The following is a 24902-nucleotide window of genomic DNA, read 5'->3' as shown; positions in this document are numbered from 1 at the left end:
TGTGGGGGACTAGGGAGTGGGGGCCCCACACTTACTAGGAAAGGAGCCATGAGCTGAGTTCTGAGCAACAGAGAAGGGAAAGTTTTTGCCCAAAGGGACATAGGATGAATGGCAAAATAACAATGGTAGAATAAACAGAACAAGCAAATAAACAAACATTTATGGAGCTCTTATTAAGTGCTAGGTAGGGCCCTAGACGCTTTCCTGTCCATTACCTCCTTAGGTCCTCCCAAGAGCTTGCAGATGGGTGCTATTTATTACTCCTAACTCGCACAAGAGGAAACTGAGGCTCCGAAAGGTTATTCACTTGTCCAAAGTCATGACAAGAATCTGTAAGACCGGCTTCAGAGACCCCTCCCCTTCGACGCACATACTCGCTCCCCCACCAGCCCCGGAATGGAGCCCGTGAAGATCCAGCGCCTCCGGGACCCAGTCCCAGCCGAGGGGCGCAGAGGGGGGCGCCCCGAGGCCGCGGCGCACGGCCCGCAAAGGTGACCAGGCGTTTCCCGGCCCCATAAAGCTCGGGCGGGAGGTGAAGCCGTTTTATGGAGGCGGCCGGCGGCCCGGCCCGCTTTGATTCCCGCCTCGACGAGGCGCGCGGGCCGACCTCCAAGCTCGTAAACGCGTTGGCCGCGCGCTCCCGCCGGCCCGGTGGGCCGCGATATAAGGCGCAGCGCGGGCCCCAGGCTCCAGCCACCCGCCGCCGCCGCCACCGCCGCACCATGTCCTGCCTCTCCAACGGCCTCGCCGCCCCCTGCGGGGTCCGCGCCTTCAGCTGCGCCTCGGCCTGCGGGCCCCGGCCCGGCCGCTGCTGCATCACCGCCGCCCCCTACCGCGGCGTCTCCTGCTACCGCGGCCTCACCGGCGGCTTCGGAAGCCACAGCGTCTGCGGCGGCTTCCGCGCCGGCTCCTGCGGCCGCACCTTCGGCTACCGCTCCGGCGGCGTGTGCGGCCCCAGCCCGCCCTGCATCACCAGCGTGTCCGTCAACGAGAGCCTCCTCACGCCCCTCAACCTGGAGATCGACCCCAATGCGCAGTGCGTGAAGCACGAGGAGAAGGAGCAGATCAAGTGTCTCAACAGCAGGTTCGCTGCCTTCATCGACAAGGTGGGTGTCCTTGATCACACCCTTCCTGAGCCCTCGATTCCTGGGCTAGGCTGAAGACAGTCAGGGGCAGGAGACAGGAGGTCCAGGTGAGCTCCCGCTCTCATGGACGAAATGGACACACACCCAGGCCACATGAGGACCAAGGACATCAGGATACAGAGCGGAGGCTCCTGATTTGATAGTGTTGCCATTATACGCAACCTCTGTCCAGACAGGCAGGTCCCCACGGAGACACAAGGACAGGCTTGGAACTGGCCTGTCAGAGGAAGAGGGCAGAACATGCACACACACAGACACCAAAATGGACACAAGAAATAGGAAGAGGCCCGCAGGGTGAGCCAGTGGGTGGCTGTCCTTGATCCCACCCTTCCTGTAGCCCACCCATGCTCAGCACTCAGGCTGGGCACTGAGACAGGGGGAGCCAGAGGCCAACCGGAGACCTCTACCTGCCTCCAGAATACACATGCCACCTGGACTCACCAGGTCTGGAGAACTCCCTTTACCTGAGAGCAGACGCTGACCTTGCCCAGCCCCTTGCTCCCATCCCTGAGTGAGAAAATCCAGACAGAGATCACAGGAGGGAAATCCAGGAGTCACCTTGTCTCCCACTGCCCATCTCTGCCAAGCTCTGCTGAGCTCCGGGGTTGGGAGTTTGCCCCTAAAGCAATCACCCCAGCCCCACCCCAAATTGGCTTCGGGACACCAAGAGCCGTCTGACCCCTCCCCACACCCTGAATGCAGGTGCGCTTCCTGGAGCAGCAGAACAAGCTTCTGGAGACCAAGTGGCAGTTCTACCAGAACCGCAAGTGCTGCGAGAGCAACCTGGAGCCCCTGTTCGAGGGCTACATCGAGACGCTGAGGCGGGAGGCCGAGTGCGTGGAGGCCGACAGCGGGAGGCTGGCCTCGGAGCTCAACCACGTGCAGGAGGTGCTGGAGGGCTACAAGAAGAAGTGAGTGCGGCCCGGAGGATAGTCTCAAGAAACGAAATGGGATGAAGTCAGAGCAGGATAGATTTGGGCTACAGCACCAGAGGAACTTTCCAGTAGGAAGAAGACAGTGACCGGGAGCCTGATGAGGGAGACTTTTCTTTTCCGGGTTGGGAGTTTAAACCCCGGAGAGACTGGGAGGGGCTCCAGCTACCTCATCAGCATGGGTTTATTTCCTTAATTCAACAAACGTTTATTGACATCTACTCGATGCTGCAGGTGCTGTGTTAGGCCCTGAGCGGGGAGGCAAGGGGGGGAACCAGAACTAGTGTGGGGTTCCTGCCCCCACCCCCGCCGGGAGTTACAGCCCAGAAACAGAGAGAAAGCCTACAAAACTGCACGTGTGCGCCCACATCAGGAATGAGAGTCCCTAAAACAGGAAGAGCATTGGGTGACGGAGTGGATTGAGAGCCCCAAAGAATGGGATGGACAGATCCCTTCTAGTCCAACACTCTGTGATTCTGTGACTACCTCCAAAAGATCCAGTTCCTGGAATATGTTTGTCTGGGCCTTCATTCTCTCTTTTTTTCCCCCCTCTTCAAAGCCCAGACTATTAAAGTTCTGGCCACTGAAACTTGTGCCCTTTGTCTCCAGGTATGAAGAGGAGGTGGCACTAAGGGCCACCGCCGAGAATGAATTTGTGGCCCTGAAGAAGGCGAGTGACTCCAGAATACTTGTCCCACAACTCAGAAAGCAGGGCAGAGGCAGGAGGGAGCACTCAGGAATTCAGAGAGGCTGAGCGACTCCCCCAGAATCGCCTAGCGCAACCCCTCCCCTATTTCCTTCCCCCCCCCAGCACCCCAGCACTCCCCGGGTGGCCCCGGACATTGGAGTACATACACTGCCTGCTTCAAGCAGGGCACCCTATTCCTCCATCGGAGGTAACCCCCATCTGGCCGATGGCTTCCCGCATCTTTCTGCCCTGTGCCTGCCAGAGAGCAGGCATTGCTAAATACTGTGGATGAAAGAGCACACCAATGCTAGGGGATGGCCACATCCTGAGGCCGCCAACAGCTGTGAAGTGCTGGCGTGAACGGTGTATCGTCCCTCACCTCTTAGACTTGATTCGCCACAAATGCCATCATGTGGACTCCCACCAGGTCCTTGCAACCACCTCCATAGGAGGAAGGCAAGGGTTGCTGTGAGGAAAGTGAGGCACAGAGGTCAAGGGTCTTACCCTGAGTTGCCCTGGCTTGGAAGAGGCAGAATTGATCCCTAAGACCTCTTCTTCTGACCACAGATCTAGATTTCTTTCCATGAGGTGTCAGGGCAGAAAGGGCTGGGGCATCATTAGAGCCGACCCATTTTGCTGCAGAGCCTAAGTTTCAGTGATAATGCAAGGTGTGGATTCTGGAGTTTTCTTTTGGGTAGGTAGCGGAGAAAGTGCCTGGAAACCTCATAATCCCACTCCCTTCCCCAAACCTGCTTCTGAGCCCTCTGACTGTAGAAAGGACTTCAACAAGGCCATGATACGAGGCACTAGGATGAGCAGCTAAGGAAGGTCTCCAGGGAGTTTGTCCAGCCTGATGGGGTGCCCTCCTGGGAGCGGGGGGCAGCGGGGGGGAAGCCCTGTGTTGCCTTTCCAGTAAGACTCCTTTGACACCCTCTCCCCTTCAGGACGTGGACTGTGCCTACCTCCGCAAGTCAGACCTGGAGGCCAACGCAGAGGCCCTGACTGAGGAGATCAACTTCCTGCGGCGCCTGTATGAGGAGGTGAGGGGCCGTGGTCCAAATGGAAAAGAAGCAGCCAGCCTAGAAGAGGGGACTGGGGCTTGGGACTGACCAGGGATCCCTGGGCAGTCGGGGGAGGGGGGGTTGGCCAGGGATTTGGGCTGGGGCAAGGGGGCTGCAGTCCATGAGGCTGTAGTGGGAACTGGGGTGGAGACCAGGTAAGGGCTGAGATGACTGGGTCCACACTGTGGTGGGTGAGGCTGGGGTGTAAACAGGTTCCCCACCATCTGCAGGAGATCCGCGTTCTCCACGCCCACATCTCAGACACCTCGGTCATCGTCAAGATGGACAACAGCCGGGACCTGAACATGGACTGCATTGTGGCCGAGATCAAGGCTCAGTACGACGACATCGCCAGCCGCAGCCGGGCTGAGGCCGAGTCCTGGTACCGCAGCAAGGTGAGGGGCACAGGACACCTGTCCCTTAGACATGGCAGCACGAGGGAAGCCAAGTATTTATTAAGAAGGCCTCTTTTGTCTGGAGTTTCTGATCCCGTGGGATAGTAACAGAATGCCACACAGCTCTCAAGTTATAATCGCTGGGCAGGGCTGCCATGTATAGTTGCACAGGCTGAGCACTGTACAACCTCCCGACCATCTGTGGTGTCTGAATGGGAGGGAAACTGCATCCTGAGCTCAGGAGCACCTCTGCTTCCCCCCCCCCCCCGCCCCCAGTGCGAGGAGATGAAGGCCACGGTGATCCGGCACGGGGAGACCCTGCGCCGCACCAAGGAGGAGATCAACGAGCTGAACCGCATGATCCAGAGGCTGACCGCCGAGGTCGAGAATGCCAAGTGTCAGGTACGGGTCGCCTGGGGCCTCCCCAGGGCCACACAGGCAGTGTGTGCCCCGACTGGCTCTCACCATTCATGATCCAGCCCATTTGCATGGCTCATGTCCCTGGTTGTGGTCCCTCAGGGGGACTCCGTTAATGAAGGGGAGAGGCCTGTTCTTGGGGTGTCCCCAGCTGGGGGAGGGGAGAGACTGGACACATGAGGGAAATGGACCGAGACACCCAGGACCATGACCCACTCTGTTCTCTCCTGGGCCCCAGAACACCAAGCTGGAGACTGCGGTGACCCAGGCTGAGCAGCAGGGCGAGGCGGCCCTGAGCGACGCCCGCTGCAAGCTGGCCGAGCTGGAGGCCGCCCTGCAGAAGGCCAAGCAGGACATGGCCTGCCTGGTCAAGGAGTACCAGGAGGTGATGAACTCCAAGCTGGGCCTGGACATCGAGATCGCCACCTACAGGCGGCTGCTGGAGGGCGAGGAGCAGAGGTGAGAACCACACCCATGGGGAGAATATGTCTTCAGTCTCCCCCACACTGTGCTTTGAGCCAGGAACATATTTGCATATCATTTGCATCTAATTTGCATCCAAATTATGTGGGGGTCAGAACTAATTTTTGTCTCTGCTCTCCCCACAAGGTTGTGTGAAGGCGTTGGTGCTATAAATGTCTGTAAGTAATCTACGCTGTGGGTTCTGAACTGAGGGCTTGGGGTTCCTCTGGGCAAACTTTTTCTTCAAGGGCCAGATATTAAGGCTTGTGAACCATCCAGACTCTGTCTCAACTCCTGGACTCTGTCACTGCAATGTGAAAGCGGCTACAGCCATAAGCAATACCTAAGGAGTACATATGGCTTGCTTCCGATAAAACTTTATTTACAAATATAGGAGGCCAACACAGGCCATAGTTTGAAACCCTGAAAGGAAGGAGGGAGTGTGGCAGTGAATGATTATGAGTTAAAAAGCTATTTCTGCCCACAGGGAGGGCCTGGGAGCACGGTTTATCAAGGACACTTGCAGCCTGAATGCAGGAAAGAGTGCCCAGGGGTGAAGGTGTTGGGGGGAAGGGGGGAAGAGAGGAATAGAAATGAAGGGGGGCGCTCTGAGCAAGAGCCAGTAGACCTCGCACAGGGACTAAGCCCTCCTCTCCTCCCGCAGGCGTCAGCAGCTCCCGGGGCGGGGTCGTCTGCGGGGACCTCTGCGTGTCTGGCTCGCGGCCAGTGACCGGCAGCGCGTGCAGCGCCCCCTGCAGCGGGAACCTGGCGGTGAGCACCGGAATGTGCGCGCCCTGCGGCCAGAAGTGCAGCGGCAGCTCCTTGGTGCGGTTCGCGTAGCGCCTCCCGCCGTGTAAATACTCGGCTCTCACCCCTACCTCCAGCAGCGGGTCCCGGAGCAGCCCTAGCCCTGGGGCTTGAAGCGGAAGGGCTTGGAGAACCTGCGGGCCTGACCCGTCCACCCTGCAACCTTATCTTCTTGCAACTTCTCCGCCTTCTCCCCCTCCTTCGCTCTTGCTCTTGGGGAGGGGGGCGGATTCCTTCCGGAGAGGGCCGGCCTCCCCGCCCAGCTGGCCCCAGGAGTCTAAATGCCTGCCTTCCAAGCAGCCTTAGGCAGGGAGCCAATCCTGACCTGCTCGGGCTGCTCTGGGAGCTGGCCTGGCACAAAAACCTGTGGCTTCTAAGGCACAGATTGGTCCCAGGTCCCCTGGGCTGTGGACGTGCCTCTATTCCACTGGGCCTCCCCTGCCTTCCAAACCCTGGCAGTGACTGAGGCCTCGGCTTCACGAGGACATCTCTTGGCGGCCGCCTGGGCTCCCTCCCCTTCGTGCTTAGTGTCCACGTTGCCAATAAAGCTCATGGATCATACATAATGCTCTCAGAAAAGCTCCTGTCTGTGCCTACACATGGGGACGTCCAGCCCGGTTTGGGCCCCTCAGAGGCTGACGGAGAAGCTGTTCACAGCCAAAGGGGAAAGAGGACTATCTCGGAGGCACCCTGCCCGAGTGCCACATTCACACTTCCTGAAGGCTGCAGAGGGCTGGCCGTTAGCCCCAAATACCCAGACAGCGTGAGAAAGAGCTGGAAGCAAAGGGAGAGAAAGGCAACCAGGAGGAGACAGCCAGGAGGGGCAGGGCCCGGCTCTCCTGACACCTGTAGGGGGGCACCTTATCACTCACGGCGGGACACCAACGGTCCACTTCCCCCACTCCCTGTCCCACCCCCACCTCAATATATGAAAATTCCTGACCGTGGCATCGAATATAGACTCCTCCTCCCCCAGAAACCAACACTCTCTTGATAGCCCCCCCTGTATACACCGCCATCACCCCCCCAGGTGTCCTAGACACAAGAGACCTCCCCACTACCCCCTCCCCACCATCCATCATATGTGCTGTTGCAGGAACAGATATCCCCATAGACCCTAAAAACACCCCCACATGTGTACAGACACACAGACCCCCAACCCCAGACACACAGATGCTCTTATGGAGCAGCTGACACACAGATGCCCCTCCCCCGACCAGGGAGCCGGATACACACACAAGCTACCGCCCAGGCACAGAGCCTCCTGCCAGGGGGTCCAGATTCTGGGACTCCTAACCCCTCCCCCTCCCAAACACACACAGGCCTCCTCCCACTGCCATCATCACCCGCACAGAATCCCAGACCCAGAGAGCCCGTCCAGGACCTGAGGGCCGGGCAGACCCAGCACCTGCAAGGGCCAAGGGCGCGAGCTGGCTGGTGCATCTGAAACCCAGGCCTGCAGCAGCTGAATGTCGGGGCCTTCTCACAGCAAGGAATGAACTCTGGCAGCACAGGGCATGGGGGTGGGGGTGTGCAAACAGCCCTCCACTCCCTCAGCAGGAGAAGGCTTCAACGCCCACTTCCTGGCAGAGCCAGACTTCCTGGGATGTTTCTGGGCTTCAGGAGAGGAGCTGGACTCAGTCCCAGCCCTGGGAGGAGGCCAAGGCCTCACACCGGCTAAGAGCCACGCCCCTCAGAGCACCACCACCAGGTCACCAGTGTGCTTTCCCAGTCACCTGCACAAGTGGCTTCTCCGTGTTCACAGCAGACGCCATCCTCTCTGGGGCCCCTTCCTCCCCATGCCTCCCCAACCAGCTGATGAAGCCAGGATCCCAGGGGCCAGGATGGGGCTCACCCTGGCTTCCGAAAGGCTGCTTTATTGGAAGCTATTCTGACATCACTTTTCAGACTGCCTGGCCCTCTTGGGACCCTTGATGGGAGTCCTCCTGTGACCTTGTGGGGGGGGGGGGGGGGCAGGGCTGTGGGTCTCCACACAGCAGAGCTCATTTTCGGACGCTCCTGTGGGTGGTGGCTGAGGTCCTGGTGGAATAGGACTTGATGGCCCCGGGCCCTCCGCCGCTCGAAAAGCTCAGGGCATTGCTGCCCATGGTTCCCCTGAAGGCCAGCCCGGCCAGCCCGCTGCCACCTCCACCGGTGGAGTTCACCACGGCTGCGAGAGAAACGGGAGGAGGGCTCATCAGCACGGGCCCACCACCTGAGGCCCCACCCCTCACTCCACCCTCCCCTCCTGCAGTACCTGCCCCTCCCCCTCCCCACTGCCTGACCCCACCGCCCACCACCTTCTTCCAGCAGGCCCAGAAGGAGCCTGGGACCATGCAAGGGACAATGCACCACGGGTTTCCCCCGCCCCACTCTGCCCTCTTGCAGGGCTTCCCTGGGCCATTGAGCCCGACTGGCTGGGAGCCTCAGGGCACCTGCTAAAAGCTGGTGAGGGAAAGAAGCTCCTGTCCCAGACAAGGCCAGGCCCTCAAGCCCATGTGCCATCCTGTAAGACCCAATCTAGCCCGGACAGCGCAGGAAATGGCCACAGCCAAGGACTTACAGATGTTCACAGCTCCTACTCCATCTCCGGCCAACCTGGGGGCAGAGGAGAGAGACCTGTGAGAGTGACTCTTTCCTCAGAGCTGGAGGAAGCAGTCCCAGGCCCCTCCATCCAGGCTCCAGGCAGGACCGGTATTCCTTCCTCTGTCCCCAGTGCGGGAAGGCTACGTGACCTTGGGCAATGTCTCAGAGCCTCCATTTTCTCACTTCTAAACTGGGGTCAACTTAGTCCCAACCTCAGACTTGTTTGTGAAGGCTTAATAATATCATTTACCTAGAGCCCTGGGCACACAGGACTCGGTAGATGGGAACTGTTATTATTTATTAAGACAGCTGCGTCCCCTAACCAAATCATAAAATCCTTAAAGCGGGTTGTGGCTTATTGATTCTTGGATCTCTGGCCCCTTGCGTGAAGTCTGACATGTAGTAATTGCTCAGTCTGTATTGAAATAATTAGTGAATTGGAGATTTCACAAGGGTCGCTGAGGCAGGGACGGAGGACGGAGCAGAAGGTGGTCGGGATGGCTCTAAGCAGCCTATACTGGAAATAGAAAAGCCAAGGGAGACAGCTGGACGACGTGTTTGTTTTGTGACTCACTCCATTGTCACCAAGCCCTTGACCTTAGGGTTGAGTTTACTCTGCAGTGGGGAGGGGAGACCTCACTTTGGTAGAAGGAGTGAGGAGAGCCCAGCTGGCCTCATCACCCCCAAGTCCAGGAAGGGGGCGGAGCAAAGGCCAAGTTCAAGAAAAGGATATGCCAGGAAGCTTCCAGGCCCCTTGCTCAACTGGGCCCTTCAAGCGCTGGGAGTTGCTAACAGTTGTGGGTGGGGAGGGAAGCCAGGTTGCAATTAGGCAGTGATTTCATGAAACAGTTTCTGGTGCCATGCCTGAAGAACTCAGAAGGAAGAGACCTGAATGTCTAAGACTCTAGCAATTCGTGTGATTTTTCTTTTCTCATTCTAACTAAATATTTGTCTTTGTGCAATTGTGTATTTGTAACTCTGTATTCTTAAAAGAAGGCACCCCAAAGTGCATGAGTTCCTAAGACCACAAATCCTAGACCTGCCCCTGGGAAGAGTCGAGGGGTTAAGGGATAAACAAAAACAAAAAAAACAAGGAGTCCCTCTCCATGTCTCCTAAGAGTGGAGAGAGGACCGTTTCCTCTCAGAGAACCAGGATCTAAGCCCCGATGGTAGCAACCGACGCTGAGATTAGGCTTTCAAGGGGGCATGTTTCCACTCTCCACGTAACCTTGGCCATGTCACTCACCATCCCTGACCTTCAGCCTGCTCGTCTGCCCACGGAAGGAAAAGGATCAGGCCCCATTCTAAGGGTCCCCACCTCTGGCTATATGAGGAAAAGAGACCCACGGTATGTGTTCCCAAGAGAGTGCTGTCCCTGCTCCTGTGGTGGAGAAGGGTGCAGAGACAGGCATCATAGCTGGGAGAGTTGGGCTCTGGAGGTGCCCTGTGCCCCAGATCAGCTGCTCTCTCTTCCCAGAGGCCTTTGGTGTTCAATTCCTCTTCCCACAAAGCCTGGGTGCCAACCCAGGTAGGTTACGGGTCAACTGTAATGGCAGAGACCTTTCCTCCTCTCCTTCCCCGACTCATATCCTTAACCATGCTTCTTCTCTTCCTCTTCCCTGCCTCCAGGCACTCTACCCTAGCACTCTCTCATTCTCCAATTCCTTCCTCTCCATTCCATTCATCCTCCAGCCTCTCTCTCCAGCCCCTCCAGAATAATGCTCCCAAAAGAAAAAGTTTGTGTAAATTCAGCATTTTACCAATGCAAGTGAGTGGTCTCTAGGTACTTCCTCTGCAAATGTTTGGTCTTCTCGGCCCATGTACAAGCTCCCCAAGGGCAGAAGCGCGTCTTATATATTACTTATCTCCGTGCTGGCTTCCAATAAGGCAAGCCATGATGAGTCCTACTTCCAAGACTTGGCCCACGCTGTTCCCTCTCACCCTCTCCAAACCCTAGCCTTCGCCCAAGGCACAACTCTAAAGCCTTGCAAATTGACTGAATGAATCGACCAACCCATCAAGGTGAGAACGAAGGCCCAACTTCACGGACATAGGTTCCAAGTCTTTCACGAAGAATTCCTGTAACACTAACCCAGCCCGGCCTGCTCTCTGGCAGCAGGTATGCAAATATCTCGGGGACTCCATGACATTCAGTCAATATCCTGTGACTTGGCACTCAATTATGCAGTGAGAAGCAGCCTGGCATCATGGACGAGGCTTGGACCAGGAATCAGCAGAGCGTGACTGCACACCTGACTTGCCCCCTCAAGTCATAAAACCGAACCGCAGTTTCCCCTCCGTAAACTAGAAACAGTACCTGCCCTGCTTACCTGAATGTGTTGTGAGGGTCAAATAAGATGACCCTGGCCACACATATGAAGTGGCTGTTATTATTCCAACTTTCTCATTGAGCATTACACCACGTGGTCTTTCCTACTGCCAGGTCATCTCATCAGGGGCAAAGAAGCAAGCATCAGCTATACCCTCCCTGCACTTCCCGCCCCCCGCCCCGTGCCTTGCAGAAAAGAGTACACAGGAAATGTCTGTGGACGAATGAATGGCAAGCCCCAGTCCCCACTGAGCCCCAGAAGGATCCCCTTCCTGGCCTCTGTGACCTCACCGGCTCTCCTCGCCCTCCAGCAGCTTGCGGTAGGTGGCAATCTCGATGTCCAGAGCTATCTTGACGTTCATGAGCTCCTGGTACTCTCGCAGCTGCCGGGCCATGTCCTGCTTGGCCCGCTGCAGGGCGGCCTCCAGCTCCTCCTTCTTGGCACGCGCATCCTTGAGGGCCAGCTCCCCATGTTCTTCGGCTTCTGCAATGGCAGCCTCCAGCTTGGCACACTTTAAGCGATAGCGCAGCTGTGAGCTGGGGGACAGGCCTCGCCAGTCACTGCCTCCCTGCCTCCCCGGCCAGCTCCAGGGCAACTCACTCACAGTGGCTTTCCTGGCACCAGCCTACTCCCCCAGCACCCGGGAATCCCAAGGATTAAATACATGGGCTCTGTCAGGGCGCCTGGGTGACTCAGTCTTGTTGCGCGTCCGACTTCAGCTCAGGTCATGATCTCACAGTTTGTGAGTTCGAGCCCCACATCGGGCTCTCTGCGGACAGCTCAGGGCATGGAGCCTGCTTCGGAATCTGTGTCTCCCTCTCTCACTCTGCCCCACCCCTGCTCATGCTCTGTCTCTCTGTCTCTCTCTCTGAAATAAGTAAACGTTAAAAAATTTTTAGAAAATAATAAATGCTATTAGGATTTACACGTGCCCATCCCCCCAGTCCCCAGCTGGAGGAGATCCAAAGCCACAGGATCTTCGTTGAGTCCCCAAATTTCAGGCAGCTGGCAAGAACAAAAACCATCTTCAAAACAGGCCCAGAAACAGGGGGACTTGGAGCAGAGAGACACTGCTTGGAACCCCCAGACCTAAAATGTCTGATCAACAGCCCCCCTGGTTTTGGCCAGGTTGGTCGGATCCACAATGGATCCAAGCGACAGATGCCACTTCTGGCCCAGCATGAATGAGCATTCCTTCTGTTTGCAGCTAGTCCTTGCCCCAGGAACCTATCTAGTCCTGGGCCTCCTCTCCTGCAGCTCAGAGAGCTGCCACTCCCTCCCCTGCCCAGCAGCCCAGCACTCCCCCTGCCTCTTACCGGCCACTCCCTGCCTCAGACCCTCCCTTGTCTCCAGTGAGCTCTGCCTCCCTGCCAGCCTTCCCCATCCTCCTATCCTCTCGGGAGACCCTCTCGTGTCCACCTGTCGGTGCCCTTCCCTATCACGCCGGTGCCCCCTTGGTCAGGGCCATACCGCCACCTCTGGGCCCCTCGATGGTGGTCACCCCAACTCCAGGGCCTGGCTCTGCCCTGTTGGACAAGAGGAGAACCAGATGTGGCAGGGTTTGGGAAACCACCACACGTTATTCCTGGCCTGGAAGCCGCCTTGCTTCACCAGTGATGCACAGTCCTGCATCTGTGCCAGGAGGCAGCCTCCACCCTCAGGTGAAGTGGCCTTCAGGGCTCCAAGGGGTGGGCATGTCTGGGTAAATCACCCGCACATCCCATCCCCCCCAGCTCAGCTGGAAATGAGCTCTCTGGAGCTGCAGCACCGATTACCTCCCCTGCCTCCCCACTGCAGACACCTGCTGAGGCTTCGATGCCCTGTCTATCCCCACACCTTGGCCAGGGCCTGGACCCCACCCCTGTCCACCGGCTCCTCAACATCTGCCCCTTGCCGGCTACACATCCTCCCTTTAGCCTGTCATCATGGGAAGCCTCTGCCCCAGCCCGTGCTGAGAAGGAGCAGTGAGTCAGACAAATAGGGTCCTGCTCTCCAGGCATTATTTATATTTCAGTGAGGGTAGGGGACTGCCAACTACTTAATTAATAAGACAGAAAACTTCAGATAGTGATAGATGCTTCAGGAAGCTTCAGACACATTGCTGACAGAGTGGCTGGTGGTTGAGGAAGCCACCTCTGAAAAGAGGACTTATGTCCAAGACCCCAGGGATGACGAAGAGGTGGCCACGTGCTGAGCTAGGAGAGCCACGTTCCACGCGGAGGGAACACCAAGTGCAAAGGCCCTGAAGCCTGAACGTGTCTGGCGAACGCAAGATACAAGAAGCAGGCTAGTGTGGCTGGAGCACGGTGAGAGGCAGTGGTAGGAAGTGAGGGACAGGACCTTGTGAGCCACACTAAGGGTATCTGCTGGCCTGGGTCCCACGAATCCCTGCAGATTGCAAGCTCCCAGGTACAGCACGTTGCACCTGGAGAGAGGTGCAAGGAGAGTACCAATTTGGTAACGAATTTGGTAACGAATGATGGTTTTTCTCGGGCTGGGAAGTCTGAGGCTCCCTCCACAGGCTCTGTGCCCAGCTAGGACTCTTCTCCTCCCTTTGGCCCGAGCCAGGACCTGGCCATGAACATTCTCTCCTGGAGATCTCACAAGGGCCCTCGAGATCTCACGGGCTCGTGAGACTTGAGCTGCACCAGCTTCGGGCTGGGAGAGCCTCCTGCTCCCCATTCTCAGATGGCTGCCCTTCACGCGCCCCAAGAAACAGGAAGGAGCAGGGAGGAGGGCTTGTTCCCACCTGGTTCTTAATGCTGTCGATCTCAGCCTGCAGCCTCTGGATGGCACGGCTCATCTCTGCAATCTCATTCCGGGTATTCCGGAGGTCGTCCCTGTGCTTCCCAGCCTGGGCCTGGAGGGTCTCAAACTGGAGGGCCACACAGAGATGTACGGTGAGGGGGTGGTCAGCGATTACAGGGAACTCATCTTTTGTCCCATCCACTGAAGGCCCAAGGTTCTGAGTGATAAAACCTCCTAGCTTATCTTCCCAGGAAGCCACGGTCTGACCCCCAGCAATCTTCACGCCCTGCCAGCAAGCAGGGGGGTATAGCAGAGGTTTGCTTTCCTCCCAGTCAGGACAGGAAGGGCGAGGATGGCTCCCTGGGGCCCACCGCCATTGGTCCTGGGCCTCCACCCATCCCCATCATGTCCCAAGTGCCAGAGAATCACTAGAAGTCTGAGATCCTCACCCGTTAAACAAACCCCTATTAAAAACACACTTATTAAAAACATCAGCACCACCCATTTTACAGATGGGAAGAATGAGTCCTGGAGAGTGGGAGCCACTGCCCAAGGATCACACGGCAAGTCTGAACCCAGGTCACCTTGTTGGCATGCCTGTGCTCTCACCTATGACCCACGGATGATTCCCTATCTCAGCAGAGACATCCCTCTGCTGCTCTTACATGCTGCCTCAGGCTCCCTCTTCTAGAACACTGGTTTACCCCAGCACACTCCCTCAGCACCTGCACAGTCAGCCGCCCTGCCTCCACACGGCATGTGCAATGATTAAACCTCCCCGGTCTGGAAGCCTAGGGCCCAGGATCTAGTCCCTACTCTTGCATCTACTAGCTGTGTGGAGTTAGGCAAATTACTTAACCTCTCTGTGCTTCAGGTTCCTCTGCCCTGTCCCCCCATCAGGCTGGGATCTCTTCCTGGGGAGGGACTTGGCCTTCACATCTTCTTCTTCCCAAGGCACTGGAGAGTACCTTAGACTTAACACTGGTGCCTGCCAGGACAGTGGGACCCAGGCCCAGAGGCTTGGAGACAGGTGAGGAGTAAGGGAAGCTGACACCGAGGACCCTGCCAGGAAGGAAAGAGTACCCTCAGCAGCCTCACACCTTGGTCTGGTACCAGGCCTCGGCCTCAGCCCGGCTGCGGCTGGTGATTTCCTCGTACTGGGCCTTGACCTCGGCGATGATGCCATCCAGGTCCAGGGAGCGGCTGTTGTCCATGGACAGGACCACGGACGTGTCCGAGATCTGGGACTGCAACTCTGCCAACTCCTGCCGGGACCAGACAGAATGTCAGGACTTGGGGCATGACCCCACCCTGTTCCCACAACCCATCCTGGGACCCCCCCACTGCCACACTAGAGGAAGGCAAAGGGAGAAGAGGGAGAGGAAGGCAAAGTGGGTGTGGGTCACCAGGCAGCGAGGGGACACAGACCCAGCACGTGCTAAATAGTCCGCCCACCCGTGGCAACCCAGAGAGCCCATTAGTAACTTCTCAACAAAAGAGTCTGGTGGGATCACAGCCAATAGAGAAGCGACAGAATGTGGTCAACGGTAATGTCTCCTTCTGGGAGCTCTGCTGTGGCAGGAGCTCGGTCATGAAGTGGATCACTAGGGGGTGTGGGTAAAATAAAATATCCCACCCAATAACGGAACTCTCTCCAGCCTTCAAAACGGATGATATGGCTGTACTTATAGCTATGGTACACCATTACATGAAAAAAAAATACACTCCTGTTTTTATTTAAAATACATATGTCTAGGGGCGCCTGGGTGGCTCAGTCAGTTGGGCGTCTGACTTCGGCTCAGGTCATGATCTCCCAGTTCGTGAGTTTGAGCCCCACGTCGGGCTCCATGCTGACCACTCAGAGCCTGGAGTCTGCTTTGGATTCTGTGTCTCCCTGTCTTTCTGCCCCTCCCCTGCTCGTGCTCTGTCTCTCTCTGTCTCAAAAATAAATAAAAACATTAAAAAATAAAAATAAAATGAAATATATATTTCTGTATCTCTCTGTGTGTATAGGCACAGTTCACAAAGTCTGAGAAGGTAGGTACCAAGATGATAAGAGCACAGATAAATGACCTGTTTTGTGCTTTACTCAATTTTCTGGATTTTTGGCCATGAGCATGTACTTCTTTCATGATGAGAGGAAAATAATTAAATACACATATACGTATACGTAGGCACGCATACGTACATAGACGTACATATATATAACATGCAACAGACGTATGAAGGGCTGCACAGAGATCAGAATGCCCGAAGGAAACCCCAAGGAGCCAGCCCCTGCATTAACACACGTGGAAATTCACTGAGGGGCTAATGGAGGCTGGACGTTCACAAAAGCTAGACTGAAAGGAGTTGAGAAGTGGTCTATAATTAACCTCATATATAATAAAGTCGCAGACCAGCCCTGCCAGATGACTGGCCATCCTATCTTCTGCTGAAGGCCAGAGATTCTCACTGATAGGAGTGGAGAGTTTCTAAATCCCCAAGTGGAAAAAGAATTGAAAGCCCATGGCAGGGGAAGAAGGAGAGAATGAGACCACAGGGGTAGACAGTGGCCTGTTCTTGGGGGCCACCCATCCAGTCCCTCCAGGCGTAAACTCCTAGGCACCACAGTCTCTCCTGACTCAGGACCCCCTGCCCACCCCACCCAGCCCACCTCTGAACTCCATCACAGCCCAGGATTCCCTAGACATTCTCCTGGTTCCTTCCAACCCCTCCCAACACCCCTCCTAACAAATGGTCATCCCATGTCTCTAGAAGGCCAATCCTAACTGACCCCACCCTGCTCTGCTACCCTCAGCCCCTCCTAAACTCCCTGCCCACCATGGATTCCTGAATCCAGAAAAGTTAAAGAAGAGGATAAGGCCTACACACACACTCAACACACACCAAGACGGCCCAGAGGCAGGGGGTAAACCCCTTGATTAAGACACGGAAGACATGACACGTCTCCCATATCCAAGGTCCTTACCGTCTCATAGAGGGTCTTGAAGAAGTTGATCTCGTCATTCAGGGCATCCAACTTGGCCTCCAACTCCACCTTATTCATGTAGGCAGTGTCCACGTCCTGGGGGGCGAGGAGGGGGGGGGTGGCAAGAAGAGGTAGAGAGACACCATGGCTTCATACACGGACCATTTAGCCGGGATGGGAGCAAGCCAGCTCTGTCCAACCCACAGGGTCAAACACCAGGGCACTGCCAAGAAACATAGCAGTTCTCCAGGCCGTGTGACCTGGCCACAGGACGTCTCCTCTACTGGGCCCTCCCAGGCTGCGTGAGGAACATCATTTCCATGCATCATTCCAGGCACCATACCGGTGTCTGCCTTCCCGGCACCAGAAGCCCAAAGCAGCCCCCAGCCCCAAACCTAGCACTCTCCCAGCTCCTGACTGGTGGTTTGGACACAGCCCTGGCTCTACCACCTACTAGCCATGTGACTTTGCACAAACCACTTCAACTCCGTGAGCCTCAACTTCTTATGAAATAGAAGAGCACAAAATCATCCAGACTCCAAGATAAGGCTCGTAGATGTGGAGGACCTCCAGCCTAAACGCAGCTTAGGTGACTGTGATACAGGTAAGCCACAGGTAACAGTGCAAGCCCAGGTGACACTGGGGAGCCACACATTCCTGTGCCCAAACTCCCGTGGGTAAGGCTCGCTTTTATTCATCCCCAAAGCTCCTAAATCTTGAAAGGCCCAGCACCCTGGGGTAGGTTGTCTTCACGTGGGTGGGCCGTGAACACAGTTGCCCAGAGAGTGGACTGAATCAGGATCTGAAATCAAGCCCTTGTAAGATATTCCTAAGGCCTTCTAACCTTGGCTTGCACTTCTCCAGGGACAGGGAGATCGCTCTGCCTCAGGCAGCCCGTCGCATTCCTTCAGCAAATATTTCAGCCCTGCCATTTGCCAACCTTTGTCTGTCATGAAAAGTTCTGACTGTGATAGAGCACTTCCCTATTTGGGCTTGAAATCTCCCCTTCTAACCTCCATCTTTTGGTCTTAGCTCTAACCCCTCGAGGCCAAAAACAAGTCTAGTGACTCACCAGACGTGCACACAAACACATACACACGTACACAGGACGGACCGTGCTATGAGGCCCTGGCTTCCAGATCTGTCCTTTTCCAGGCTCATCACTCCCTTCTTCCAGTACTCAGGCCAGACTTTGGCCACAGGTCCCTACTGGCTGGCTGCTCAGGTGAGAGGGCCACGTGGTCCCCTGGCCCATGTGTTTTCAGACAATGCCCCCCACACCAGCCTGTCTGCCCCCTCACCTTTTTCAGCACCACGAACTCATTCTCAGCAGCCGTGCGACGGTTAATTTCATCTTCGTACCTGCAGGAGAAGGAGGGTGCGTGGTGTGGGTGCAGCTTTGCCTCTGTCCCCCCTCCTCTCCAGGTGTGGAACTCTGCCCTGCATTGGCTTCACCCCTCCTTAATGACACGCCTGGGAAATTGGGTGTCAGCTGTGAAACCAAATGTCCCTGACTTTCCCTTATAGCTATTCCTAAGGCTAGGAATCTCCACGCAGGATGAAAGGAGGGAGAGGAGGAAACGTATATAAAGTAAAGGACAAAAACTGCACAATCTAGGAGCAAAAAACCAATAGTCATAGCCATGCTTAGGGACCCTTTAAATAGGGCCTGCGCTGTTAGGTGCTTCCCATGGATTAGCTCACTTAACCCTCACGACAACCCTGTAACAATGGTACCACGATCAGCAGGAGGCACAGAGCGGGACATAATCTGTCCAGTCACTAAGCTGCTAAGTGGCAAAGCCCAGACTTAAACCCAGGCAGTCTGACTCCAGGCCCATGCCCTAACCACTGCCTAATCCCACCCTCAGGAGGCAAAGAAGGAGCCTGAAGCGGAGGCAATTTATGAAATCAGGAAGAGGGTGCAGCCAAGTTCTGGGGAAGAACCAGGCCCCAGCTAGGTGGTCTGGCGCCAACCCTACTCCCACAGGGCAACCCCCCCATCCCTCCTTGTTCCAAGAGGCCAGCCCCACCCATAGGAGGACACTGGCAATTCAGGACACAGAGCAAGAGAGCACTGGAGCCTGACCCAGCATTTATTTGGAAACTTTTTTAAAAAGGTGTCAGAAACCGGAACTCAGCAGGGCCCGAGGGCTACAGGAGGGCAGCAGGGCAGCTATGATGGGGAGCAAGCAGGCCCCTCCAGGAGCCCAGACCCCCAGCGCCCCGCTCCCTGAGGTTCTATAGAATAGTTGTGGAAATATCCTGAAGGCCATCTGTTCACTCTTGCCTCAGCACCATGCCACTGAGAGCAGAGGGCGCACAAATCGGAGCTCACTGGGCCCTTCCATGTGCCCTTTCCAGGCCTCCCTGGGCCCCAGTCCTGAGCTCAACCTGGCATGTAGGCTCTGGAGTGAGGGTATATGTCAGCGCGTGCAAATACACACACACACACACACACACACACACACACACACACACATGACAACAGAGGCTTGCTGGTTGCCCTGCACCTGTCTGTCTCCACCTGCTGTGGGATTATTGCTGTTGACTGTCGCTCTAGGCTGTCGCTCTAGGGAAGTAGGGGAGTGGGCACCCTCCACAGAGGCCTTTTTGTTTGTTCTACCTCCGGTCACAGCCAGTGTCCCTGCTCGGCTTAGTCATGCACCTCCAGGGCAGAGCACAGAACTCACTCACTACTCCCAGCACCACTGGGCAAGTATGCTAGGGTGGGGCCCAGCCCAAGCCTCTGGCTTCGGTTTCCGTTCAGTGACAAAAGAGAATTCAGTGGGCACCTCAAAGGCTTGTCCTTAAACCCCCAGTCTTCCAGGTCCCTGCAAGCCCTGCCCACCGCCGACCCCCCCGCCCCCGCCCCACCACAGCCTCCTCTCTGGTTCCTGCGCTGACCAGAGCCACCCCTCAGCCTCTGCAACCCTCCCATGGCTCACAACGATCCCTCCCTCTCCTTGCTTCTTTCAGCCCCAAGTCGGCTCTGTGTCTCCTCCTGGGAGTCAGGGGCCCGACATTCAAGTCCCAGCTCTCCCAGTGACCTGCCACATGATCTCCATCAGGACCCTGAATCTCTCTGGTGTCTAACTCCTCACCGAAACAGAGGAGCTTTTCTAGAACATTCTGTGAGGGTCGCACACGTTCTGAAGCACACCAGTCACAGGACACCTCTGTCCTACCCTCTCCTGGAGCCTTGGTCAGGCACCCAGAGAGAACAGCGCGGGTCAGGGCTGAGCGGGGATATTTCCCTGGGAGTAAGTCGGAAACAGCCCCCAGGAACAAAGAGAGGAACGGAGAGACAGGGAATGTGTCGGTCAAAGCCTTCCCTTCAAGGGTTGCTGTACTGAGCGGCTACACACTTGACCCCTAAGCCCAGAGAAGGCCTGCTGAGGATCAGCCGATGACGGGTGCACGCCCCCACCCCCCGCCCCAACCAGGGCACACCACACTGGGGTCAGTACTTGTTCTTGAAGTCTTCTACCGCGTCCTGCACGTTCCGCAGCTCCACCTCCAGGCGGCCTCCTTCGAGCTGCAGCCCCTCAAGCTGCCTCCGCAGGCCAGCAATGTGCGTCTCAAAGATGCTGGGGAGGCCGCTGCTCTTGGCCGACCTCTGCTCCTGCAGCAGGGTCCACTTGGTCTCTAGCAGCTTATTCTGCTGTTCCAGAAACCGCACCTGAGAGTAAAACAGAGGAGGAAGCTCATGAGGGGCAGGCCGTGCTGCCCACACTGGGCTTGGGAGGGTCTCTGCCCACCCCACACAGCCCAGGCTCCCACGGGCCGTTCCCCCAGCCAGGGACCCCAGCCCTTGGTCCCCTCCTCCAGGGTTCTCTGTCTTACGTGTCTTAAAGCCTGACCCAGGGGTCAGGGCTACCTGGTCACCAAGGTGTCCCCTCCCACCTATGTTCCCTGCCACACTACAGATGATCTTTCCCCCCACCGTCCCTGAAGGGTTGCCCCCTCCCTGTCTGTCCTGGGCCACCTCCCTCAGTATCCTCTCTCTGCCTCCCCTTTCTTCCAAGATCTCAGGACAGGGTGCTACAAAATGAGCACCTACTAGATGCTCAGCTTGGGGTCCAAAAGTCCCCTTGGATGCTTCCAGTGTGCCTGGGAGTGGGAAGCAACCTCCCCAAAACTAGCAACTCGGAGCAGCAGGACCTGGGGGGCTACAGACAGAAAGGTAGAACCGCTCAACAGCAGGGGAGGATTCCGGGCCTGGGGAGGCTTCAGGAGAACCTTAAGGACGTATACTTGTGAATGATGAAGGAGAGGGCATGGGGGCGGGGAAAGGAGAGAACTACAGCCAAACAAGGGAGGGAAGGTCTGGTCTATACCCGGGAGGCAGGAGGCCCTGGCCAGAGAGGTCCAGCTAGGCTAGCCCTTAGTTCCTGATCCAGCCCTACATCGCTCCCTTCCTAGACCCTCCAGTCAAGTCTGCTCCTCTCCTTGCCAACGATCACTCTCTCTCCCCCACTCCCTCCCCCAACCCTGTGGGACCCAAACAGCCAGGAAAAAACGCTTCCAAATGGCCCTTCCCCAGGGCCTCTCAGTGTGCTCCCCACCCCCACGGGGGGGCCCAAATGGGCTCTCTCCAAGGGCCTCCCTTCCACCACCAAAGGGAGTCTGGAGGACCGGGTAAGTGGGCAGGTACGTCAGGGAGCCTCCCTCCCTCCAGCCCTTGATTTTCAGCATCTGCCCCAGCAGAAGCAGTAGGAGGAGGGAGGACCTCCTCAGCTGGGAACAGTGTATCACCCCTACCCCATCTCTGACGCCACACAGCCCCCTCTCAGAGAAACTCCTGGCCCTGGCCTCTGGAGCTCCCCACCTGAATCAGCCCAAGAAGCCAGCAGCCCACTCACAGACGCGCCAGCGCCGCCAGCCGCGGCTGCCTGACAGACTCAAGCACACATCCTGGGAAGAAAACGCAGGGCGCTTTGGGCAGCTCTCTGGAAGAGGAGGCTTGGAGACTGAAGGGGAAAAACAGCCACAGGCTTCACGAGAAAGAGAAAGGTTTCTGATAGTGGCGGAAAGAGAACACGCCAGGCCTCCGGGCGCCTGGCCCGCGCGCGGGCTGGGCTGGGGTGGCTGCTGTGGCCCGGAGCGTGGCTTGGGGCCGGGTACGGCGGCTCACCTTGTCGATGAAGGAGGCGAACTTGTTGTTGAGGGTCTTGATCTGCTCGCGCTCCTCCTGGCGCACCTGCTGGATGGTGGGGTCGATGTCCATCCGCAGCGGGACCAGCAGGCTCTGATTGATGGTGACTTCGCGGATGCCGGCGCCCACCGGGCCCCCGTGGGTGGAGCGCACGGGCACACGCGCCCGCGTGGTGCCCAGGCCGTAGAGGCTGCTGCTGCTGAAGGCACCGCCGCCGGGGCGCACGGAGCTCAGGCGCACCTGGGCGCCGCGACCCGGGAAGGCGGCGGAGCGCGAGCTGAAGACCTGGGAGCTTAAGTGGATGGACATGTTGGCTGGACCGGGCTGGACCTAGTGGCGGGCGCGAGGGAGCCGAACTCTCTGACCTCCCGAGGCCGGGTCGCTTTTATCCGCTAGGCTCCGGTGGCGGATCGGCTTACACAGGTAGGGGCGGGGCTGGCCGCCGGCCACCCTTCGCTGCCCGCCGGGCCCCTCCCCGGGCCACGCTTCCGCTCTCCGCCCTGGCCGGGCTTTGGGGCCCAAGCCGGAAGCTCCCAAGTGGGGCGCAGGGCCATAGACCCCCAGAGCCCCGGATGCGGGCTGACCTACAGAGTGGCAGGAGGGAGACCGCCATCTGAGCAGATCTGAAACAAGTTCAGTGTTCCGGGAGGAGGCTTGGGCAAGATTCCTGAGGCCAGAGCAGAGAGATCAAGCCGTAAAAGACTGGGGGAAGGGGTGGGCAAAAAGTTCTAGTCCGGGAGTCAGCCCCCAGCTCCCCACCCCAGGCATTCCAGAAAGGCATTCCCTGACAGCCTCCAACCCCCAAGTTCAGTTCCTCCTTGAGGGATCAGCTCAGTTCTTGAGTAATCTGACCCCAAGGTGCCCTGGTCTGGCTGGTTTCCCCGGCAAGTCCACCATATAGAAAGTAGGCCAAGTGGGGCACGACCCCTCTTCTGGTCCCTCTCCTCACTCCAGTGGGCACCTGAAGCCCAGAGACACTGTGGGAATGGTCCCCTTGGGGCCGGGCTTCCCCCTACCCCTAAGTCACTTTCCTATCCACTTATTTTGTCCCTGGAGAGGAAGGGGACACCTGCGTGTAGTTGGGACACTTTGTGGATGTCTACACTTCTGTGTGTACAGACCTGCAGGCCACTGGGCTTCTCTGTGTGCTCACCTGAGACGTGTGTGTGTGTGTGTGTGTGTGTGTGTGTGTGTGTCTCAACGTTCCTGTACAGGTGGAAGTCTGTCTTCAGCATGTGGCAGGGTGTCTGTGGACACACAATTGCACACTTCTATAGGCAGGTCTGTGAGCGTGCTTGTTTGTGTTTGCACGCAAACACTCCTCCCCATCTTCCACTGCTGCCATTTTCCTGTTTAAAGGTCCCCCGCTCTCATCGTGTCGCCCACCAAACAAGTCCCAGCAGTGTCAGACCCAGCCCAAGTTGGGGAGAAACACGGCGCTGGAACAGGGGGCACTGGACAGAGACGGCTCCAGAGGCTTCGTTTCTCGGAGCCTCCAGCCACGCTTGCCACGCACCCTCTGTACGGCCCCGCCCTCATTCTCCCCAGACCCGGTTCAGCTAGAGGGGCCACCTAAGGAGCCTTTGGAAGAGACAGCTGACAGGCCTCCAGCCCCTCCCCAGTGAGCCCACCAGCTTGTCACCTCAGACCAAGCCCTCGGGGCCATCCTGGGTGGAGGAGGGTGGGAATGGAATGTCCTTCCTGCTTTTCACTTCAGTTAGATAAGGATTTCCAGTGAAGCTGACCTTGCAGCAGCCCCTACTCAGCCCCTCTCAGTAGAGGCTCACGCCCCCCGCCCTCCCTCTCCTCTGTGTTGGTGTTGGGACAGCTCAGGCCAGAGGCAGAGGGATGCCCAGGGAGACCGCCGGTTGACTCTGCTATGGGGTGTGTGTGTGTGTATGTCTGGGAGAGAGAGTCGTAACCTGGAAGCTGTAGTTTGAAGAACACACAGAATTCCTGGCCTTGTGATATTTGCCGTCGTGGGGAGCCCACTCGCCCCCAGCCCCCACCCCCAAGCAGGCTAAAGAGACCAACTGTTTCCTTTCCACACGCTCACACACATACCCTGTCACTCATACACACACAGATACACACACACACACACACACACACACACACACACACACACTCCCGCTTCCTTACCCCTCAAGGTTCATTCTCAACTCTTTTTCCCCCGCTACCTCCCACCCCAGGCTCCTACCCCTCGGCCCCCACCTATGGTCTGCAACCCTTCCTGCCCCCTCCCACCTGCAGCCCCCACGGGACCTGCTCCCAGCTACCCTTGCACTTCTCCCGTAGAGCCTGGCCTGAGAGATCTTTGCAAACCAGAACACTGCCGGTGACCTGCCTCGTGACCTTGGATAAGTCACTGCCCCTCCCTGAGCATGGTTTCTACACCAGAGAAGAAACCCCAGCGTTCCATGGCAAGAGGGAGCTGGGAGGACATTCAAAGAAGGCTTGGCGGATCCACCCCTCAGCCTCCCCATCCCCTCCCTGAAGTATTCCCAGCAGCTCCAGCCCTGCCCACCTGTCTCCCCCCACCTCTGCATCTCCAGGCCGGCACCGCAAGCACACTCTGTGCCAGGCTGCACACATAAGCACCCTCTGGACGGCTTCCTGAGGAGCCGTCCACACCGAGAGGCTGCCGAGCGCATTCCGGCCTACACGAGTGCACAGCACGGAGGGCCATCTGAACGGAGTCTCCCACCGCAGCCCATGGCTCTGCCGGCTTCACAGACCTTCCTTAGGATATTTGGGGCAGAATCTTAAGACAAGATAATCCCCGAAGCCTTTCCTAGTCGGCGCTTCCCTGCGCAGCACACCAAGCACACCCACCAAGCACACGCTCAGTGGCCCCCTCCCTCCCGGCCTGGCTTCCCACCGAGCCTCTGGAGAGCTAGGAACCAGCAAGTGGTTTGGCTGCACTAAACCCGCGGAGGGTGGGGGACACTGTGGTGCTGCAGCTCCCCCCCTCTGCCCCGCAGGAGGAATGAGCTGCTCTTCTCCACGGAGGCTGAGGCGGAGGCGGTGGAGACGTTCTTTTGGCTCCTGGCTGCACTTTCAGAGCCATTGCTCACCATCCATCCCCTGGAAACACAGCCTCTGATTCCTAAAGAAGAAAAAAAGGCATGATCAGTTTTCATTAGCTTGGAATGCAAATGTTTGCGATCGTAACAAAAAAAAAGAAAAATATTTATCATGT

The 24902-nt window shown here is 57.3% G+C and overlaps 2 protein-coding genes across 2 annotated transcripts; one reads left to right on the top strand and one right to left on the bottom strand.

The window, feature by feature from the left end:
• The first annotated feature begins 397 nt into the window (after positions 1-397).
• On the top strand, positions 398-6473 carry LOC132695353 (keratin, type II cuticular Hb1-like). The gene is made up of 9 exons (XM_078449841.2): positions 398-1106; positions 1848-2056; positions 2687-2747; positions 3710-3805; positions 4057-4221; positions 4498-4623; positions 4877-5097; positions 5248-5279; positions 5765-6473. The coding sequence occupies exons 1-9, from the start codon at positions 546-548 to the stop codon at positions 5938-5940; spliced, it is 1647 nt and encodes a 548-aa protein (XP_078305967.1). The 5' UTR covers positions 398-545; the 3' UTR covers positions 5941-6473.
• A 121-nt stretch (positions 6474-6594) lies between these two features.
• On the bottom strand, positions 6595-22107 carry KRT7 (keratin 7). The gene is made up of 9 exons (XM_060657535.3): positions 21680-22107; positions 20013-20224; positions 17844-17904; positions 16543-16638; positions 14672-14836; positions 13573-13698; positions 11114-11334; positions 8471-8505; positions 6595-8077 (listed from the first exon to the last, which is right to left on the bottom strand). The coding sequence occupies exons 1-9, from the start codon at positions 22007-22009 to the stop codon at positions 7911-7913; spliced, it is 1413 nt and encodes a 470-aa protein (XP_060513518.2). The 5' UTR covers positions 22010-22107; the 3' UTR covers positions 6595-7910.
• Positions 22108-24902: the final 2795 nt, after the last annotated feature.

Source organism: Panthera onca, chromosome B4 (assembly GCF_046562875.1).
Source record: "Panthera onca isolate mPanOnc1 chromosome B4, mPanOnc1 haplotype 2, whole genome shotgun sequence".
In the NCBI taxonomy this organism is placed as follows: domain Eukaryota; kingdom Metazoa; phylum Chordata; class Mammalia; order Carnivora; family Felidae; genus Panthera; species Panthera onca.
This window is presented reverse-complemented; position numbering and strand designations above follow the sequence as displayed.

Excerpts from the sequence above, each read along its gene's own strand:
- KRT7 (XM_060657535.3), bottom strand. The coding sequence starts at position 22,009 with ATGTCCATCCACTTAAGCTCCCAGGTCTTCAGCTCGCGCTCCGCCGCC. Across the intron at positions 16,639-17,843 it reads AGTTCGTGGTGCTGAAAAAG|GACGTGGACACTGCCTACAT; the intron begins GTGAGGGGGCAG and ends CTCGCCCCCCAG. Across the intron at positions 8,078-8,470 it reads AGTAGGAGCTGTGAACATCT|CCGTGGTGAACTCCACCGGT; the intron begins GTAAGTCCTTGG and ends TTTCTCTCGCAG.
- LOC132695353 (XM_078449841.2), top strand. The coding sequence starts at position 546 with ATGGAGGCGGCCGGCGGCCCGGCCCGCTTTGATTCCCGCCTCGACGAG. Across the intron at positions 4,624-4,876 it reads TCGAGAATGCCAAGTGTCAG|AACACCAAGCTGGAGACTGC; the intron begins GTACGGGTCGCC and ends CCTGGGCCCCAG. Across the intron at positions 5,280-5,764 it reads CGTTGGTGCTATAAATGTCT|GCGTCAGCAGCTCCCGGGGC; the intron begins GTAAGTAATCTA and ends CTCCTCCCGCAG.